The sequence below is a fragment of the Euphorbia lathyris genome, chromosome 10 (assembly GCF_963576675.1).
Source record: "Euphorbia lathyris chromosome 10, ddEupLath1.1, whole genome shotgun sequence".
Lineage (NCBI taxonomy): Eukaryota > Viridiplantae > Streptophyta > Magnoliopsida > Malpighiales > Euphorbiaceae > Euphorbia > Euphorbia lathyris.
In genome coordinates this window covers 68,209,626-68,231,700 of record NC_088919.1, presented here as the reverse complement: position 1 = coordinate 68,231,700, position 22,075 = coordinate 68,209,626, and the positions used below count along the sequence as shown (strand labels likewise).

Genomic DNA, 22,075 nt, shown 5'->3' with positions numbered 1-22,075 from the left:
ATCCTCGATCACAAGACGCGCGTCTGGAGGATCAGCAACCTTACATTGCAAAAAAATAGCAATGTATTGGTAAACAAATACAAAATAAATGGAAACATATAAATCTCATTCCACTTACAGAAAACGTTTCTCTGACTGTTTGGTTTGAGGGGACTATTCTCTGGGTCCATCTCAGCAAACATGGAAGTGGGTTGCCACTTCTCCTGCTGTAATATGCATGAGTCACCTTCCACAACTCAAGAATCCAACTCTGCAAATAAGAGGTATCCCTTGATAAGCACTATAACCTTGTCGCATTCCATTTGAATGCGCTCGAATGCGACAAGGTTAGCAACCCAACCTTGTCACATTCTATTTGAATGCGCTCAAATACGACAAGGTTAGCAACCCAACCTTGTCGCATTTGAGCGCATTCATACACCAAACATATATACACCAAATCATACGTCAATTGGAATACCGTATATAAAAATAAAAACCATACCTGGAATACGTGTGCAAATCCAATAAGTTGATATGGAACACGTCCCCTATCTCCCGCTGCATTTGCCTTGACTGCCTTCATTCTTTTCCTAATGGCCCATTCCAATGTCCTATATGTCTCCTCCCAAGCCAACGTACCCCATGGAAACTCATTAAACAGTTTTGGATAATCTGCAAGATCCAAAACCCAATCCTTTGCATGCCTATCGTTAGCATTGTCCAGTACATTTGCCATGCACAAAGTACAACATGGCAATCATCACAGCATCTTGGTCAAATCTGTCAGTCGCATCCTTCTTCTTCCATTCTACACTTTTCAAAACTTCGAAGAAGTTAATTGTCGTTATTGTCTTGTATTGCTTGAAGTACTTCTTTCGCAACCTCTGCGGCATCTCTAATTCATACATTCTTTCCATGAATTCTCCCGTGTTTACCCCAAACCTTAAACCACTTATCGGGCCAAACTCCCAATCTCCAAACCTCATATCAACTCCCCTCACCCTGAACCACATCTCCCTGTGTTTACTTTCTCTATGTTTAATCTCCCGCGATAGGACATAATGAACTATTGCAGAAGAGAAACCAACAATCTTCATATCCAAATATTGACCAAAACATGTTTTCCTATAGATTTCTAACTGCTTTTCACTCAAGTACTTCTTTATCATGACCCCAGAATCCATATTAAACCTCACTGTTACTTGAGCATCCGAATCAGACGCTTGGGGATATTTGAAAATGGAACTATGTTTGCACTTTTTGGCTTCCCTGGGATCATGCTGTAACAATTTTAAACATACACATATTAAATTCACTAACAAATCTGACATATTCTATGTATAATTCCTTGTTTTACTTACAATCTTGTCGCATTCGTCTGTGAATGCGCTCAAATGCGACAAGGTTTAAGGTAATAGGTTGTCGCATTTGAGCGCATTTAGGTAATAAATGTGACAGGTTTAACGTAATTGCTTGTCGCATTTGAGCGCATTTAGGTAACAAATGCGACAGGTTTACATACAGTTAATATGATCGCATTTGAGCGCATTTAGGTAACAAATGCGACCATATTTCCATGGTAGCCATTAACGTCACATTCGAGCGCATTCGAGCTTCATTAATGGCGGAAACAACAAGGAAGAAGATGATGCATGCTTACCTTATGTTTCGTCCGTCCTCCGCGCGCAGTAGATGAAAACGGGCCCGAGCCGAGGTAGGAGATGAAAATAAAAATGAAAATGCAGAGAAGAATGGACCGGATTATATATAATGATGAATTCAAAACGTAAAATGCAGTTGAAACGAACTGAAACTGAAGAAGATGAACCACAATGAAGTTGAATGGGAAAGGTCAGGTGAGGAAGTCGAAGTGGAAGCAGCGGGAGGTACGAGATGAACCTTCAAACTAAAATAAGAGTAGTTTTATCCAAAATGGGTTTAAATGTCTAATTTGGTAAAATGGAAGCAAGGTGAGTTTGATATGTAAATTGGGATCCTTAAATGGGTTAGATTAGTAATTATCCCTTTTTTAATTAAATTAGTCTTAAATAAACCCAAAGCATCAAAATCTTCTTCTGTTTTCTCTTCCCCCGCAACCGCCAACACAGCTTTTCCCTCTGCAAAAACTGAATCTCTCGTTAAACCCTAAATTCATTTGTAAATTCAAACTCACAGAATCTCTAAATGCTCGCGCTCTTTCTCTCTCTCTTAGCCTGACTTCGATTTGAGGAACCCGACCACGAAGAATGGGTCGGCCGGAGCCCTGTGTGTTGTTCTCCCAGACCTTCGTCCATCCTCAACTCGATGAGTACGTCGATGAGGTAACCGTCTTCTCTTTCACGTCCTTTTATATCATTTTCCCTCTCATTCTTTACTATGCAATATGTTCTTGAATTGGACTTGTGAGAAAGCTGGATATGAGCAAAACAATGTTGTGTATTTGTTCTTGGAATGATTACGGAGTCTGAATTGCTGTTTGATTTTGTCATTTATTCTTCTGATTCGTATCTTAATGAATGTGCATTGTTATCTCCTTTTCAGGTATTGTTTGCTGAACCAGTTGTAATTTTTGCCTGCGAGTTCCTTGAACAGAATGCTTCTTCAATCTCGCAATTAGTGCCACTTGTTGGGTATGTGATGCGAATAATTGACTCAGTTTTATTTTCAAGATGCAGATTTTTTATGAACAAAAAGCTATTATCTAGCTAGGTTTAGTAACACACTATTTACCATAGTTGCTAGTGGCTTGGCTATGTCACAGGTTATTTTTTTTAGGGTTTTACATTATTGACCCACATGTTCAATCTCCATTGTTGGATTAGACACATCTAGTGTCCAAAAACAAACAAAAGGAAAGGACACAAACTTACAAACTGAACAATTATAGAAAAAAAATAGAGAGAGAAAGATGCATAATCTTGAAGTTGGAAACTTTTGATAGAAGTAGCTATTAGTCAACTTAGGATTTACTATTGAGTTGAATACACTAACTTTAGAATATAAGTTTCATTGCATGTTAGAATTTATTATTAAGAATATTGACATGATATCCTATTTTTTTGTGCATTTTGATTTTAATTACATTTTCTTATATTGAAATATTATCATTTATGGTGGTTCTATGTAAATTTTGATTTTTTTGGTTATGGGATTTGAAATTGCTGTCAAGCAATCTGTAGGAATAAGCAAAAGAAGATTTTAATGTCATGGTTTAAGCCTGCTATTTTATTCTAAAGTGCTCTTACATCATACAGGGCCACCTTGCCTCCTTCATTTGCTTTGGAGGTATTTGTTCAGTGCGAGGGAGAGACAAGATTTAGGCGTCTCTGCCAGCCATTTCTCTATTCTCATTCTTCATCAAATGTCCTAGAAGTTGAGGTAATTCTAGAGTTTCCCTGATTACACCTTTTCTTGGCTGCATCTTTTAGTGTTTAAATCAATTAATTGTACGATTGCCAGATCAATACTTTAATATGCTTTCCTTATCATCTATGTTGCACGGAAACGGAAATGGACACCGGGAAACCTTGTTTTAAAAAACAAACATAGCTAGGAAACGTTAATGGAAACTGAAACCAAAACAAAACTCGGAAACGCTAATGAAGAAGAGTTTCCGTGCAAGATAGCTTATCATTATTTCATGACCTCCTTTCTTCGCTTTGCCTTATGGGCTTTTAACTTAATCTATATCGAGGAAGATTAGAGTTAAAACTAATTGCCATAATTATTGCAGGCTGTTGTGACAAACCATCTAGTTGTAAGGGGAAGCTACCGCAGTTTAAGTCTGATAATTTATGGCAACACTGCCGAGGATCTCGGACAGTTCAATATAGAATTTGATGATAACTCTCTCACCAATATTGTTAGTTCAGCTGAGGGTGGTCTTGAGGATCTCCCTCTAGCATTACGCTCTACTAATAGGAAAGTTGAGGAATCCCTTTCCTCTTTGAATGTATTATCTTTACCTGTTGCCGCTTCAGATATATCGGTTGAGGTCAAACAGTTTTTGCAGCTAATTTTGAAGATGTTAGGTTTGCCAAATCTAGAGGATTCTGTTTATAAGGTTGTAGGTGCTCTAGTGGCAGCAGTCTGTTCTTATGTCAGTCATGATTTATGCTGTGTTGGAAGCAATCAGAAACACCATAAATTGGATGGATCCAAAGAATTTGAGCAGATGCGTTGTGTTATTAATGATGCTGGAAAACAGCTTCTGGAAGTGCTCCGACATAGTTCAGAAGATGAAGCAGCTGAATTGTTGGCAGAGTGCACTTTTGAATCTCATGCTGATGTGCCTACTTCCAAACAATTGGTAGACATGCTAATCCAGCACGTGAGTTTTAAGAGTAACTCCACAAATGTTAAAACACACCGGCTTTCAGAGGTGATTGGTTACATTATGCTTAACTGATTTTTGTTGTTTGTATAAGTTCTTAGATACAAATAAATTGTCAAAGATATATTTGCTTTATTCTAGTTTCTTCCTTTGCAAACAATGTGCAAAGTGACATATTTGATCAGTCTTTATAATTCTCTACCCACTCTCATTTGTTTCTAATATCATGTCTTAATTGCAGAGCGAGAATATCACTCTGCGGTTGGGCCTGGCTCTTCTGTTGTGTTCTGGTAGGGAAAGTTGCTTTCATTTTGTCAATGTCGGGGGACTGGATCAGCTTACAGATATTTTCTCTTGTGACACACATGATTCTTCTTCCATTATGCTATTGTTACTCGGAGTTATTGAGCAGGCTACTCGTCATCCAATTGGCTGTGAAGGAATCCTAGGTTGGTGGCCCCGTGAAGATGAAAATATTCCGTCTGGTATTAGCAAAGGCTATAGCCAACTGTTAAAATTGTTGTTGAAAAAGCCACCCCATGATCTTGCTTGTTTGGCTACCCGTGTCCTCCATCGCTTAAGATTTTATGAAGTTGCTTCGAGATATGAGGTACTCCTTCAATTTGTATACAAGTGTTTCTCTGGATATTCCCAAAAGTATATTATTGGTAACATCTATACTGCCATTCTTCTCCAGTGTGCTGTTCTCTCGATATTGGGGAGCCTTTGTGCTGTTGGAAGATTTACAAATCTTACATCGGATATGCTTAACACTGCTAAATCGCAACTAAAGAGGCTTTTGGTCAGTTGTGATTTAAGTTATTTTTGTTTGTTTCCTTTTGATAATATTCAACCCTTAGTCCATATTTGTTGACAAGTGGTGATGCAGAAATTGATAAATTCACATGGTCCGGTTGAAGACCCTTCTCCAGTGGCCTGTGCAAGCAGGTCATTAGTCCTTGGTCAAACAGAAGGACTATTGTCATATAAAGCAACCAGTGGTTTGATTGGTTCATCAAACTGTTGCTTTGCAAAATGGGATGTGGACCTGCATTTGCTTGGACTCCTAAAGGTATATCATTGTTCCAATTCGTAGATTTTTCAGGAAATGTAGTCTCTTTGACTTGTTTTTTCTTTGTAGCTTTGATCTTTACTTGCAACAACTATCAGCCTTTTCAGATTATTTCAGTTTGCAAGTCCAATAGTTTCATGTAACATGCTTTTCAAGCGTGGCTCTACATTATTGTATCTCAAAAGTTGGGAAAAACTTTAGTTCTTTGCATTTTGCAGTGCCATTTTATGTGTAATATAAATATTGGAAGTTATGAATGGCTATAAGCACCTGAGCTAACAACTATGTTTTCGGCACCGATTTTTGTATATTGCTGATAATGTATAAACTATTTTAGTAGCTGTAAGACTTGATGATAAACCTGAACTTCAGTTAGATTAAAAAATTGCTCTGTAGTTATTATTTTTGTTTTTTTTTTCCCCATCCTGTTGTGGTTTCTAGTTTTTGTTCATATACTGATATATGTGGGTTGGTAGTTGGGGTTTGATTGAATTATTTTATTTCTGTCTTCTTTTTTCCTGGTATCTTAATTATTTTCTTGGGAGCAGGAGAGAGGCTTTCTTCCTTTGTCAGCTGCACTTTTGTCTTCGCCCGTATTACGTTCTAAAGCTGGACATATGATGAACATATTTATTGACATTGCTTCAACTATTGGAGCCATACTTCTTTCACTACTTATGTCACGTTCAGGTTTTGTATCAGAAATTGGTTATTTGGATTTGATTTAATGAAATGATCAATTTGATGATGCTCCTTGTTTATCTTTTTCAGGTCTAATATTCTTATCACATTATCCTGAACTTTCTACTACATTAATTGATGCGCTGAGAGGAGGTGATATGAGTAAGGAAGACTGTGTACCTCTTCGCTATGCATCCGTTTTAATGTCAAAGGGTTTTGTGTGCAGTCCGCGAGAAGTTGGGATTATTGTTGAGATGCATTTGCGGGTGGTTGGTTCCTTTCCTGGATCAAGAATAATTAATGTTCCTTAATTTTGTTGAAATTTTGATTGTTATCACAATGTCATAGCTAAGGGTTGTTGTCATCATGCTTTGTTGTAGGTCAATGCAATTGATCGTTTAGTTGCATCAACTCCACACTCTGAAGAGTTTTTATGGGTGTTGTGGGAGCTGTGTGGTCTTTCTAGGTGGAGTTATTTGACTTGTGTTTTGCTTTTGACTGAACAGTATCCTGGTTGGTTTTGAACAATGCTTAGATCTTAATTTGCAGGTCAGATTGTGGACGCCAGGCACTGTTGGTTCTTGGATATTTTCCCGAGGTATTTATATGTGACCATAACATAGCAAGTAAATTGGTTAAAACCAGACACATCAACATTCAGTATAAAACTGATTTGAAAATATGCATGAACGTCATTTGTCTTTGCTTTCTAGAAAATGCTAATTGGTTTTGCCAATCCAGATGTGACTGAAGTTTGATGGATATATTAGTGTTTATGGATATATTAGTGTTTATGGAAGCTGAAACTTGGTTTCAATTCCATATTTCTTGCGTGGACACTATATGGAAAAATGATTATAATTTGAATACTAGAATTTAGATGGACAACCTTCTTCTCATGTTTCCTAGGTTGCAGTGAGCAATTTGATCATTCTAAAGGTATAGCATGTAAAAGTTTACCTTAACATAAGGTGCATTTGAAGCATGCAAGCTGTGGGTATCATATTATGATTATCAGATCTGCTTCAATGCAATCCTTGTTGGTCATCTATCCATGTTTCTTTTCAAATTTTCTGGTGTTTTGCATCATTATTAGCAGTTACATGCTTTAGTTGACAATTCTTTTCCTTTTTTTTGGCTTGGATAGGCTGTTTCAATCTTGATTGAAGCCTTACATCTTGTTAAGGAATCAGAGCCTGTTTCCAATGGTAGATTTTCTCGTTTAAGTTTAGAATTCAAAATTTTCTTGTTAGCTTATCTGATATTTCAGGAATTTGATGCAATACTGAATTTGCAGGAGCTTCGCCTATAAATCTTGCAATTTTTCACTCTGCTTCTGAGATTTTTGAAATCATTGTCAATGATTCAACTGCATCCTCATTGGGTTCCTGGATTGGACATGCTATGGATCTTCATAAGGCATTACATTCTTCTTCCCCTGGATCCAATAGGAAAGATGCTCCAACCCGGCTCTTGGAGTGGATAGATACTGGTGTAGTTTATCATAAAAATGGTGCTATCGGTCTTCTACGGTATTCTGCCGTGTTAGCATCCGGAGGAGATGCCCATTTGACCTCAACCAACATTCTAGTGTCTGATTTGACAGATGTTGAGAATGTAATTGGAGATGCTTCTGGAAGTGGTGATATAAATGTTATGGATAATCTTGGAAAAATTGTCTCTGAGAAGACTTTTGATGGTGTTGTCCTTCGCGATTCATCCATAGCGCAGTTGACAACAGCTATTCGAATATTGGCCTTCGTTTCTGAGAACTCGGTATGTTATTTCTCCAACTCTTTCTACCTTGCAACTCTAAATCTGATTTGGACTAATTATAATTCTCCTGGTATAGACTGTTGCTGCTGCTCTGTACGATGAAGGTGCCATAACAGTAATATATGCAATTTTGGTCAACTGTAGTTTCATGCTTGAGAGATCTTCTAATAATTATGGTTAGTTATAAAAATTGCTTGTTCTCTGTCATTTTTTCTTCTGTATATATGTGATAAATGTTGCTTAAAAATTTCAGAAAAGATTACTGCACATTTTTGTTGAAATAGTTAGATCATAACAAGAAAGATGTTTGGAAATTGGAACTATGTTTTATGATTAAAAATACCAATAATTAGTTTGCATAAGCTGTTCTTCTCATTCCTAATTCTAGATTCTAATGATGCTTGAAAATTACTCCCTCTGTTTTCAAAGGATGTCGTGTAAGAATTTGGCACATCCATTAAGAAAGTAATTAGAATGTCTTAATTATTCTGTTATTTTACTAACATATCTCTACACATATTTGAAAATAACAAACATTTTATTGATTTTATTGTAAGCAACATTAAATGCAAGGATATATCTGGAAAAAATTATTAAATGGTCTCATGATTTTATAAAATGACAACTATTTCTAGATGGAATATTTTTTTTTTCCTTACCTGACATTCTTTAAGAAACAGAGGGAGTATGTTTAAGTGCTTGCTAGGAAATCCATTCTTGAATTAGGTAAACCATAGACCTAGAGGCTTCAAGTCTTTCTGCAATAAGATTTATAAACTGCGCTTCTAACTAATTTACATAAAACTACCAGAGATATCTGTAGATAAGCCTTGATTTTCCTCTTTTCAGCATTGTTGGTTTTATGGAATTATATTTTCTGGACTTCTGCTTGTATATATGCTTCTTAACTGAGACTTTGTGGTTTTCATATAGGCCAAAGGTCCAATTTAGGTGCTTCGGTTGATTGACGACTACTAAAGTTTTTTAGAACAATGTAGGATCTATATTTTCAAATTTAGTGCAATTAAGGCCCTGCTAATTTTGGCATTTGAAAAAGTTGATGATGTGGCAACTAATTTAAAATATTGAACTGTTGACATGTCATAATCGTACTGGCATGCATCATTTTAAAAAGTAGAAAAAATTGCCATGTCAACAGTTTTTTGAGACTCAAATGCCGCATAATATGCACTTGACAAAAAAATCTCAATCAGAGTTAGTGATAGGTCCTCCATGAGCACATTTTAGATTATAAGTCCTATATTCCAAATATTGTAGGAGGCCTCAATTGCACTAAATATAAAATTATAGGTCCTACATTATTCCCAAAAATTTTAGGAGTCTTCAACCAACCGTAGCACCAAACTTCAAGTCCTACATTGGACCTTTGACCTATGTTCAAATTTTTGGAACATTTACTGTCAGTGGCTTCATTAGGGGTGGGCCAATGGGGGCGGGGATGCATTCCCCATTCCACCCCCAATATTTTCGGGGGCAGTTTTGGGGAATCCTCGAACTGACAGTAGCTTCATTAGGGGTGGGCCAACGGGGCGGGGATGCATTCCCCATTCCACCCCCAATATTTTCGGGGGCAGTTTTGGGGATGCATTCCCCATTCCACCCCCAATATTTTCGGGGGCAGTTTTGGGGAATCCTCGAACTGACAGTAGCTTCATTAGGGGTGGGCCAACGGGGCGGGGATGCATTCCCCATTCCACCCCCAATATTTTCGGGGGCAGTTTTGGGGAATCCTCGAAAAGCGGTTCGAGGATTTTTTTGCCCCCACACTCGCTCATGTACCCACGGGTGGCGGGAAATCCCCATCCCCCAAATTCTTTTTAAAAGAATTAATTAGTGAGTAATTTAATCAATTATCAGTAATAAATTACTGATATGGTTTATACGAACCAGTGTTACTGGTGGTTTAGGAATACTGGTTTATAAACCAGTGGCCAGACTGTATTGTTGAGTTAATTGAAATTTTAATTAAGGTAAGTAATGTTCTCTGTATTGAACTTTTAAGTAAGGGAAGCTGTCTTATTTTTAATTAAGGTAAAGTTTTTTTATTTTTAATTAATTGAATTTCGGGGATCCCACTGGGTTTTTTCGGGGGCGGGGCGGGGCGGGGATCCCCCGAACCCCCACCCCACCCGAATTTAGCTTTCAGGGGTAAAATTTCCCCGCCTCCATCCCCGCCTCTAAAAAATTCGGTGATTCCTCGCCCCTATTGGTTTGGATCCCCACAGTTTTTGGGGAATCCCCGCCCCCTAGGCTCCATTAATTTTAGACAGAGAGAATGAAAGAGTACCGTACTGTATGTATTATGTTAGGAATAGGTGCATCCATATGCACACAGAGTAAATCATCACATTTATTCTGATGCCTAATGATTAAGTGTATAACTAAGAGATCTGATCCTATACAGTTATATGCATTTATGACAATTACCAATATCTTTGCAGAATATGTATTTCCAGTTATGCTTGTGGAAATAGCTTGCTGCATGGTATGATTTTCATAATGTAATATTTAGGGATAAGAACAAAAATAAACCTTGTGGTCTCGTGCATTTGCAAAGACTTTCCTGAGGTTTAAAAGCTTGCTAACACAGCCTGTGGGTTCCTGAACTTGCAAAGATAGACTTTTTCACTATAACCACTAGTAAACAAGATGAATTTGAGTCATTTTTATTACTTTTTCCTGCTCTAAAATGTTTTTATATGTTAGGAAGGATACAATGGGATTGAAAGACCATTGGAATTTTTGTTTCCATTATTTGCCACGTATGCAAATTTGGATGGCTTTACTGAAAATCATGTCCTTTGTAAATGGAAGAAATTGCCAACCTGTGTTTGCAAACTTTTAAACCACAAGGACGTCTTAGCAATTATGTAATACCACAAGGTTTGTTTTTGTACTTTGCCCTAATATTTATAAATGGCTATATAAAGATTTTGTTGTGCTACAGTCTAGATATTTAGTTCTGATGGTTTTAGTGAAAAGCATGTCTCTGTAAATGGAAGAAACCACAAACTTGTGTTTGCGAACTTTAAACCACAGGGATGTCTTAGAAAATACTTAATACCACAAGGTTTGTTTTTGTACTTTGCCCTAATATTTATAAATGGCTATATAAAGATTTCGTTGTGCTACAGTGTAGATATTTAGTTTTGAGTTATAAGATCCTAATCAACAATTTTCTGCTGTATTTGATAAGTATTCATTATATTATATGTAAAACATTTTCTTTGAATTTCTTGAGCAGATTACCTTGTTGATGAGGGTGCAGAATGCAATTCTACTTCCGATTTGCTGTTGGAACGTAACCGTGAGCAGAGCTTAGTTGACCTATTAGTTCCTTCGCTGGTGTTGCTGACCATCCTTTTGCAGAAATTACAGGTGACTAGAATTTATCATTGTGTTGATGAGATATTTTCTCCAACAATCAGTTATTATCCTACGGGTGTTGAAGCAGTTGGGTTTAATTTGACATGGGTTGGTTTGGTAGAGCTAGTGGAATGGAAGAGGAGGCCTACCATATTAGATTAATTAATGGAAGAGTGTTTCTCTTGTATACTATCCATACATGTGCTTAGGTCGTCCAACATTTTCTCTTGCTTTATTACCAACCTTAAAATGCAATGAAAGAAATATTGTAATCATATAAGTGGCTCCAGAACATATTTGCTGTTATTTTGTATACTTTACTTCCTCTTGATTATATACAAGACTTAATATTGCTTCATCTTGTTTGTAGGAAGCAAACGAGCAGCATAGAAACACAAAACTCATGAATGCCCTTTTACGACTTCATAGAGAAGTAAGGTAATCCGAAATCGTCTCATTTTTCACCTTTTTTGTATTGTTATTGTTCTCTGCATATGGTTCAGTGAATTATGGTTGTTGCAGCCCAAAGCTAGCTGCATGTGCAGCGGACCTCTCTTCTTCTTATCCCGATTCTGCGCTTGGTTTTGGAGCTGTTTGTCATCTTGTTGTGTCTGCACTTACATTTTGGCCTGTATATGGTTGGACTCCTGGCCTTTTCCATTCTCTTCTTTCAAGTGTTCAAGTTACTTCTCTAATGGCTCTGGGGCCCAAGGAAACTTGCAGTTTGCTTTGTCTTCTGGTATGTAACCCAACTATTGGTGCATGTGTTCTTTTGAGCAACCTAGGATATGTATTGTTTTTCCAATTATTGTCATATAAAGTATTATACTTTTTTATAACTTGATGTTGTTTAATTGATTGCATGCGATATTTGTTGATTGAACCTATGTTGCATGGGAATTGAAATGGATACAAGAATGATGTTTATAAAAAATATAGGAAAAGGAAAGGTTGGGGAACGTATTAACAATAAAATGGTAAGGTATATTTATTAAATTAAAAATTACTTATTTGAGAAAGAAGGTGTACTTTTCATTTTAAAGCTTGAAAAAAATGATTTATGAAAAGTTAGGGATTAAGGGATTGGTTAATGCACTAATTTGCTTCAAGAAATGCTTTTATAAGAGATGATATTCCAATTTTCTTAAATTACAGAAACAAAACCTGAAACGTGAAGTACAAGTTTCTAAGAATTTCAGTTGTTGAAATGACGAAACTCTTCAAACTCAAAGTTTTCATGCAACATATGTTTAAACCAGTTGAAATATAATTTGGGTTGCTGAACTATGATATTTGACCTTTCTTTCTTTCTTTCTGTTTTTGTTTGCAAGATTGATCTATTCCCTGAAGAAGGTATCTGGCTTTGGAAGAATGGAATGCCCTTGTTGAGTGCTCTAAGAACATTGGCTGTTGGTACAATATTGGGGCCACTAAAGGAGAAACAGGTTAATTGGTATTTGGAGTCATTGCACCTGGAGAAACTGCTTAGCCAACTGACACCACAGCTTGATAAAATTGCCCAAATTATCCAGCATTATGCTATATCTGTATGTGATTCCTAAATTTATGGAGTGGGTTGGTTTCCGTTTATTTCTGGTGTGTAATTATATATCTTTTTATTGAACAGAAGTGTTTGCATGCACTACTGTTCTTTCCATTATCCTCTGCCTCTGTTGTTTAATATTTAATGATTAACAGGGATTGGTAGTCATCAGAGACATGCTTCGTGTTTTTATAGTCCGCATTGCTTGCCAAAGAGTTGAAAATGCCTCTAAACTGCTGCGGCCCATATTATCCTCCATACACAATCATATTTTGGACTTATCTTCTCCATCAGAAATAGATGCTTACAAGGTAAAAAAAGTTCTGCCACTTGCCATTCCTTATCCAGTCATTTATATTTAATGATCTTTTTGTTTTTGTTTCTTTTAAAGGTTTACAGGTATCTAGACTTTATTGCTAGCCTATTGGAACATCCATGTGCGAAGGTTTGCTACTAATTTTGCCCACTAATTTGTTTCTTGTCATCTGCTCCCGCAATGAGTGTACTGACATTGATTTTCTTTTACTAGATGCTGTTGTTAGAAGAGGGCTTGCTTCAGGTTTTATTGAAAGTGCTAGAGAAATGTTTTGGTGTCATCAATTCTGATGGGAAACAGATCCTAGATGGTAAAAATTTAGCTAATTATGGGCCTACTTTGATTAGCTGGTGCCTTCCTGTTTTCAAGTGTTTGTTACTTCTGTTGGGTTCTGAGACATCCCTAGTATACCCTGGGAGACATGATCTGTGAGTGTATACTACAAGTTATTTTCTGTTATCGTCTCCATCTCTATGATGGATTCTGCAGTTTGTTGACTATCACTTATTAATGATTTATTTGCACCAGTTCTGGAAGTTTGAGCAACGCAGATATTTCATTGATTTTGCCATATCTCCTTAGGTTCTGTCAGGTATTTCTTTTACAATTCTCAATGGTAAAATCGTATTGTGTGAACTGTTTTCACTTATTTCTTGGTCATTGAAATTTCTTTTTAAATATGGGTTTTCTTGTCATAGCGCTTATCATTTAAATAGAAGTTCTAGGGACATGGAAATTTGATTGCAGAGTTAGAAATTGTCCTACCCTCTCCCTCAACATGGTTACCATTTGGGCTTTTTGCTCAATTGTTAAACCTGCAGATAGTTGTAGGTGGCGGGCCATTGGTTTCCAACACTCAGATTCTTTAGAAAAACTCAGTTTGTCAAGAAAAAGAAGTTGATTAACTGGATTTATTATCTTATTTTGTTTCAGTTCGAACTTTGAATTTTTGTTCTTTGCAGGAAACTTCCTGACTTCTATTATATTTTGTCTGTGTTTCAGTTATTATGAAAATGAACTTAGGTGGTATTTGGTAAAACTGAAAACTAAATGCCTTATATCATAAATTTTGAAAATTTTAATTTATAGAGTTCTTTTGGTAATTACTGAAAAGAAAGTGTTGAATCTACGAATATGAAGATTTTTAAAAGTTACTCCCTTTGTTTCACAATAGATGTCTGTTTAAGGTTAATTTTAACTAAAAGTTTTTGTTACCCTTGTATTAATTGCATCCACTAATAAATTTTTATCAATTCCCAAAATAAAAAGGCAAATTAAATAGGGGTATACTTGGTAAAAATAATTAATGTGCATGGATTGAATCAAAACATCATGTATTATGAAACAAAAATATTTCTCTAGAAAGACATACGGCAGGAGTAATATTTATTAAAAATACGAAAATATTTTGCTACATCTTTTATTCATAGATTTAAAGTTCTTCCATTTGTAGTTTTTAGTTTGCCGTTTAGAAGTTTATTTTTTTTTTATTAGATCAAGTGAATTTGTAGTTTAAGTGAAATTTATTAGTGATGTTATCGAATAATAGTAAAATTAATAAGAACTTGATTTTTTTTTTATAATTTAAGTGCTGAATGAAATTATCGAACCCCTTTGTTCTTTGTTTAATGGCTGGTGTGAAAAACTTATCTTCCAGGTCCTACCAGATGGGAAAGAATTACTCTCTTGTCTTACATGCTTTAAAGAGTTAGGTTCTTGTAATGAAGGCCGAAATGCTTTGGTGACCTTATTACAACAAGCCAACACCAGTAATCAGGAACTTGCATCAGAAAGAGGGCATGAAAGAAATGAGAACTACAGCTTTGATGATTTTGAATGGAAAAACCATCCTTTACTGAATTGCTGGAAAAAGTTGATGAAATCAATAGATACAGAAGATGATTTGGCAGCTGCAGTTGAGGCTGTTAATGAGTTGTCCACAGGTTCATTGTGCTTTTGCATGGATGGAAAAAGGTGAGTCAGTTATCCACTTAACCTGATAATTTGATTGCTTACAAAAAATGTCATGCTGGATTAATGAGCAGTACTTCTGCGAAGGAAATGAAAATATCAGTGAGCAGGAAACTTAGATCTTTGCAATACATTTAACGCATTTTTGTATGCGATCTTTAATCTTTGAGACTTTTTACTTATATTTAATTATTTTGGAATTTGCGATTGTTAAACTTACCTGTTTCTTGTGTTACTTATGATTTTTCTGGTAGCGTGTTATAGTTTCAGAAATATGTTTTCCTTGTATTTTCTTAATTTTCTTGGTTGCATGTCATAATTCGAGGAATTTGTTGGAGATGATTAACCTAAGCCATCTTGTAAAAATCAAAACCCTGAATTCCTAAAGACCTGCTCCTTGTTTAAGGTGATTAACCTAAGCCATCTTGTAAAAGTCAAAATCCTGAATTCGTAAAGATCTGCGCTTCTCATGGTAACGCTGTATTTCATTCTCACTTCATTTACTGGTAAAATACTGGTTAATAATGTGGAATATAGAAGTTCTGATATACCCATCTTTTTCATAGTTCCATATAAAGGCTATTGAATGGGGGCAATAAGGCTATTGAGTTCTTCATTTTCGTCACCAAGTGTTGCTACTTGATTCTGTTTCTTGACGTGAAGAGAATTATGCTAATTTTGTTTCGGATAATTTTTATTCAATCATGCAGTGCATAGATTGTTTCTTATGATACAAGATAAGAATGTGTGGCATCTTCGTTGCTCTTTATTATATTTGAATCTGTCTCCAAACTAAATATGAAAATCTTGTTTATTTTCAAGACATTGAATTTCTTCACTTTTTCTGTATGAGAAACTTCATCGATAAGCTTCATTAATAACGTGAATTCCCATTTGATTGTTTTGTCATTATTAAACTCGCTCTTGTTTTTTCTTGTCTCTTTTTTTGGCAGTTTGAATTTGAAAGCAGTTGCTGCTATAAAATATCTGTTCGGACTGCATGATAATGCGGATGGCACAGATGGCTCACAAATTATCACTTTAGTAGAGGAAATGATTGAACTATTGAATTCAAAGACATTGAATGATGACTGTTTAGAGATTCCAGAAATGACAGCGGCTTTGTATCAGGTAAGTTGAAGAGAACTTTTATATTTTGAAGCATTATTGTTTTCCATTTATGGTTTATGTGAACTTGGTGGCTTTATCATATATGTACAGGCTGCAGAGTCTGTAGGCTCATTGGTGTTGTTATTTGAAAAGCCTACTAGTTCGGCTACATTGGATCAGCTTATGTGCATTAAAGAGGTTTCTTCAGGGCCAAAGAATGTTACGGTTTCTATGAAAATAGATCAGATGTCTGATACCAGTGCTGGAAAGCTTGATGATTTTCTTAATCTTGGAGACTTCGGAGAGAAGTTTCTATGGGAATGTCCGGAAACATTACCTGATAAATCCATTCCTGGGAAACGGAAATTATCATCCTTGGATGGTGCTGCTAAGCGTGCAAAAGGAGAAAATTCAGCGGCTGACATTACCAGCCAAAGTACATTTTCCCGGACACTGGGTCCCTCTACTGCCTCATCTGGTCCAACCCGGAGGGACACTTTCAGGCAGCGAAAGCCAAATACCAGCAGGCCACCATCAATGCATGTGGATGACTATGTTGCGAGAGAAAGAAATGTTGATGGTAGCACCAATTCCAATGTTATATCAATCCCGCGGTTAGGATCTACTGGCGGAAGACCTCCTTCAATTCATGTGGATGAATTTATGGCCAGACAAAGGGAACGCCAGAATCCTACTGCAGCTGTAGTTGCAGAGCCATCAACACAACTGAAGAATGCAGCTCCCATCAGTGATGCAGATAAGGAAATAGTTGATAAGTCTAAGCAGTTGAAAACTGATCTTGATGACGAGCTTCAGGGAATAGATATTGTTTTTGATGGTGAGGAGTCTGAATCAGATGATAAATTGCCTTTTCCTCAGCCTGATGATAATCTACAGCAGCCTGCACCTGTCATAGTTGAGCAAAGTTCTCCCCACTCCATTGTTGAAGAGACAGAGAGTGAAGTTAATGAAAGTGGTCAATTTCCTCGTATGGGTACACCATTAGCATCCAATGCTGATGAAAACACCCAAAGTGAGTACTCTTCAAGAATGTCTGTGTCGCGACCTGAAATGCCATTGACTCGAGAACCAAGTGTTTCTTCAGATAAAAAGTTCTTCGAGCATTCTGATGAATTGAATAATAACATTCCAGTTAAGACCTCTGTTGGGTTTGATTCTGTCGGGGCTGCTAGTACATCAGGTTTTGCATCTTCCTTCTATAATAAGGCACAATTACCTATGGATTCTAGGATGAATCCACACAATATGTATCCTAAGAATAGTCAACAGCATGCTTCGGGATCTCGGGGACATTATGATCAGAAAGTTCCTCTGAATCAACCACCTTTGCCTCCAATGCCACCTCCATCGACCATTTCATCTTTAATGTCTCAGAACCCTGACCCAGGGCCTGGTCAGTCATCCTCCTTTATTAACTCTTTGACAGATATGCATCCACCACTTCCTACAGGGTTCCAAGTAAGCGGACATGATCTTTCATTCAAAAAAATTACGGACTACAGCTTCTGTACCTTGATAATGAATTCTTTTTTCCTCATTTGCAGGTTCAGTCAGATTATATGTCCACATTTGGTAACAATCCTGCATCATCCCATCCCATGGCTGATTCCAAGTATTCACGGGGTTCAACCTCATCTCCCAGTGGATCCGCTGGACCTCAGCCGCCCCTTCCTCCTACACCACCTCCTTTCTCATCTAGTCCATATAATAATTTACAATCTTTAAAGGCTTCTACTTCCCAATCATCAGCATACAATGTTGGAACTTCTGAATTTTCCCAGAGCTCCATTTCACAAATTCTTGATGCTCGATTTGGAAATCTTTCAGCAGGTGGTGGATTATCTTCTTATATGCCTCCTCCTTTAATGCCACCCTTGGGTTTTAATAGGCCAGCTACATCATCATATGTAAACACTCCAACTCAACAGCAAGGAGAAAACCCGGCAATCTTGCAAAACATGGCAATTCCTCAGTCATCCATGCAGGCAATTCATCATTTACAGCCCCTGCAGCCTCCGCTTCAACGTCCTGCACAGCCACCTCAGCATCTCTGGCCACCTGTTCAACCTCTTCATCAGCTTGATCAAGGGGTATCTTTGCAAAACCATGTCCAAATGCATCAATTGCAAGTTCTGCAACAACCTCCTATGCATGGCCACTATCCGTCTCAGCAGCAGGAGGCTTCTCATTCAAGGCAGCAGCAGCAGCAGCAAGTTGAGCATGTTCAAGCTCACAATCAACATCAACCAGAATTAGGAATGTCATTAAACGAATACTTCCAGGATCCTAAAGCTATTACGGTATATGTTTTTCTCAAGGAACTTTATTCTACTAACTTAGCAGGTAATGCTGTAGTTTGCCTAATCATTGGTTCACTCATTTGATGGCAGGCCTTGTTGAGTAACAAGGAGGAACTCTGTCGGCTTTTGGAGCAGAATCCAAAATTAATGCAAATGCTTCAGGTTAATATCCATTATTTTAGGAACTCTTCTTAATTAACATGATTTTGTCTTTTCAAATGCTTAGATCTTTCTTTCATAATTTTCTTGTCCTTGAGGTTACGGCTCGTTGATTATGAAAGAAAGTTGTCACAGTTGGCTGAAACCTTGTTTTGGCTAATCTTTTACTTCTTTTCCTTTAGGCTACGCAAACGAAACGCCCGCGCACACACACACACACTATATATATATATAGCATTTCTAGGAGGAAAATTTAGTTACGGGTTGGGTTTGGATCAGCGTGATCTTGGTTTTGATCTCATCTCTCTTGCTTTTGCTGCATCTTGGTCCTTTCGCTAGGGTTTAGTTCAACAGTATGTCATGACAAGCTAATATATCACGGGCATTGAGGATGTCATAAAAAATTACATTCTTGAATTTGAGAATTTTTGTTTAATGCACTCTTGAAACATTGTGGAATATAAATTCGAAAGATAGTGGTGACAGGGAGAGCAGAATGAAAAGCTTTGCACAAAAAAAGAAACCGGTGTTAACCTTAATTAATTTCATTATGCATAAGCAAGGTTGTAAAAAACGTTCTAGTTTATAGGGCAATTAGTTGGATTTTTATTTTTATATTTGTTAATAAATAAATTATTATATAAATGCAATGAAAATATATATTATACAATCACATGATAATATAATTCACTGGAAAATGTGAAACAATGTCCTTAGTGTGAACACAATTAAACAAAAATATATGAAAATAATAAACACAACTTACCCAAAATCATACGACAAATTGAGTTACAATAAAGAAAGAAAAAAACGTTTTTTGTTTTGACTGCTGCCTAGGGTCTGTACAATTTACCATCATATGACAAATTGAATTATAATAAAGAAAAAAAAGCTTTTTTTGTTTTGACTGCTGCCTAGGTGGTGTCTAGACGGACCCTAGATGGCCTAAACGCTACCTAAGCGTCCAAAAAAGGGCTAGTGGACCAAAAAAAGCCTGGGGGGCCTAGGAGGGAAAAATCGGAACAGATTCTCGATTTTGAATGCCTAGACGGCCTTGTGTTTGAACACTGTGCATAAGAGATGTTGATCACCTACTAAGAGAGAAAATATAATAACTGTTTTTCCGAACTAATACATCCTTTTTTTCATGTCCGATTTTATGAACAGTTGGTTAAGATATTTAAATGATTCAGTTGGATGTAGTATTCTTATACGTAAAAATCTGTTTGGGGTAACCTGAATTCATATGTTGATTGTTAGAAAGAATAGAATTTATTTTCAATTTTTTGTGGTTGACAGGAAAAATTGGGCCAGCAATAGCAATAATTTATCGGATAAGGTTCCGAAAAGCTCTCTTCAGACTACATTATACAGTCCAAGCCAACAAACACGAAGTCGTGGCTCCATTGTTTTTGAACCACTAGAATACCCGCTCAACTCTCTGGCTCTGCGACTTTTTTTGCATTAATGTTGTTGTACGCTATAATGTATATGTCCTTGGCTCGTCTGCCTTTCGGTTACTTCTGATTCGGAGCCGGACAATTTGATATGTTTATTACAACATCAGCAACAGCAGTGTTATGCTATCTGGATTATATTCAATTTATTGAGTTGTACTATAATTTCGGAACTGTAATATAACAAAATCGCGAAGTTTTAATAGTGTTAGTTTTTTTTGCTGTACGTAATATTATTGCCTGCCATAGCTCTGCAGGCGAATGTGCCGTGGCATGCATGGCTGTGCTTCAGGATTCCAATATACTGTGTCTGAGACCAGAATGTGCTTGCCGGCAGACCACTTCTGTCCCATTCTTGAGTGAGCTGGAGTGTGCAGCCATTTTATTCGGCGGACCACTTCTGTCCCGTTCTTGAGTGAGCTGCAGCCGTTTTATTCACTGGACTAGCTTTCAGAATAAGTTTGCCGGTGAACCACTTCTGTCCCATTCTTGAGTGAGCTGGAGCAGTCATCTTTTCGGGATTTCAACCGAAGTGTGCGTCTTTGATGTTGAAACTGTAATATAACAAAACTGCAAAGCTTTAGTGGTGTTAATTGTTTTTTTTTTTTGCTATGAATTATTATTATTGCCTGCCATAGTATGAGGGGGAGAGTAATGGAAGAAAGTCGTCATAATCTCAAGCTTATAATGGGGAGTGTATACATGTAATGGGGGAAGAGCGGGGGAGAGCGCCTAGGCAACCAGAGGAAGTGGTGAATGAAATATTGTAACGTCCACTGATGTTGGGCCTCGACTTGGTGTAAGAAATACTATAGGGGGAGTGACTAGTTTCCATTACTCCTCCTGGTTGTCTAGATACTTTCCCCCGCTCTTCTCCCATTACAAATATATACACTCTCCCCCACTCTTCTCCCATTACAAATATATACTCTCACCATTACAAGCTTGAGTTTACCACGACTTTCCTCTCATTACACTCCCCCCTTTACACATAGCACTACAGGCGAACGTTTGTGCTTGAGGATTCCAGTGTACAATGTCCAAGATTGGAATGAGCTTGCTGGTGGACCATTCTTGAGTGAGGTGGAGCACAAGCATCTTTTTGGGGTCGTAGATCATGAATGCAGCGGATAGGAACTATGGGGATCTCCTATCAGTTGTAAAAAAAGTTAGGTTTTTACATTAGGTGATAGTCGGGCGGTTAGACTTTTAGAAATTAATTAGAGATTAGTTAGGAATTAATTAGAGATTGATTGGATGTGTATTTTGTATTTTTTTTATATAAATGCAATTAAAATATATATTATACTATCTAAAAATAATATTATAAAAATGATTTAATATAGAAAAACAAAAAATATTTCAAGAATAATGTAATTGAAACATCCAAAATAATTAAAGCATAATATCCATAAGTAATATAATTAATTGAAAATTATGAAATGATATCATTAAAGTGTTCAATAATATAATGGAAACAAGTAGAAAATACTAAACACATTTAATCAAAGATCATACGATAATATTTAAAAGTGAATAATAATAAATCAAACAATCAAAATAATAATGAAAAAAATATATATATTTTTTTTATTTTGATGACCGCCTAGGTGGCTTCCAAGCAGCCTCAAGGCAGTTTCTAGGTGGTCTAGACACCACTTAGGTGGCGAGAAAACGGAGAGGAGGTCTAGGCGGGAAAATTGAAATGGATTTTTGATTTTGAGCGTCTAAATTGGTCTTAAGCGATCTATGAAGCTTTGTTCCCGAACATTGGTAATTGCCGAATTGTTTAAACCTAGGGATAAGCTAGGATTAAGAGCCAATCTATTTCACATGTTAGGTATTTACTGTTACTCACATGTAATGACCCGGACCGGAGTGGGTGGCGCCAGGATAGAAGACCTGAGCAAGGAGCGACCCTAAGGGATGACGATGGGGACATGAATGAACTGAATCCCATATCAGAA

General features: G+C 36.8%; 1 protein-coding gene across 1 annotated transcript; it reads left to right on the top strand.

Moving 5' to 3' along the window:
• The first annotated feature begins 2,078 nt into the window (after window positions 1–2,078).
• LOC136209110 (protein virilizer homolog) lies at window positions 2,079–20,713 on the top strand. The gene is made up of 28 exons (XM_066000490.1): window positions 2,079–2,303; window positions 2,524–2,612; window positions 3,237–3,360; window positions 3,716–4,363; window positions 4,557–4,925; window positions 5,013–5,117; window positions 5,205–5,387; window positions 5,936–6,077; window positions 6,159–6,337; window positions 6,449–6,534; window positions 6,618–6,666; window positions 7,216–7,276; window positions 7,366–7,844; window positions 7,921–8,020; window positions 11,110–11,243; window positions 11,602–11,669; window positions 11,754–11,970; window positions 12,563–12,778; window positions 12,930–13,085; window positions 13,166–13,219; window positions 13,304–13,518; window positions 13,619–13,682; window positions 14,748–15,064; window positions 16,015–16,192; window positions 16,283–17,650; window positions 17,737–18,492; window positions 18,583–18,654; window positions 19,951–20,713. Exons 1-28 carry the CDS (start codon window positions 2,229–2,231, stop codon window positions 19,969–19,971), a joined length of 6,525 nt encoding a protein of 2,174 aa, XP_065856562.1. The 5' UTR covers window positions 2,079–2,228; the 3' UTR covers window positions 19,972–20,713.
• Window positions 20,714–22,075: the final 1,362 nt, after the last annotated feature.

Excerpts from the sequence above, each read along its gene's own strand:
- LOC136209110 (XM_066000490.1), top strand. The coding sequence starts at position 2,229 with ATGGGTCGGCCGGAGCCCTGTGTGTTGTTCTCCCAGACCTTCGTCCAT. Across the intron at positions 4,364-4,556 it reads AAACACACCGGCTTTCAGAG|AGCGAGAATATCACTCTGCG; the intron begins GTGATTGGTTAC and ends TCTTAATTGCAG. Across the intron at positions 18,655-19,950 it reads AATTAATGCAAATGCTTCAG|GAAAAATTGGGCCAGCAATA; the intron begins GTTAATATCCAT and ends TGTGGTTGACAG.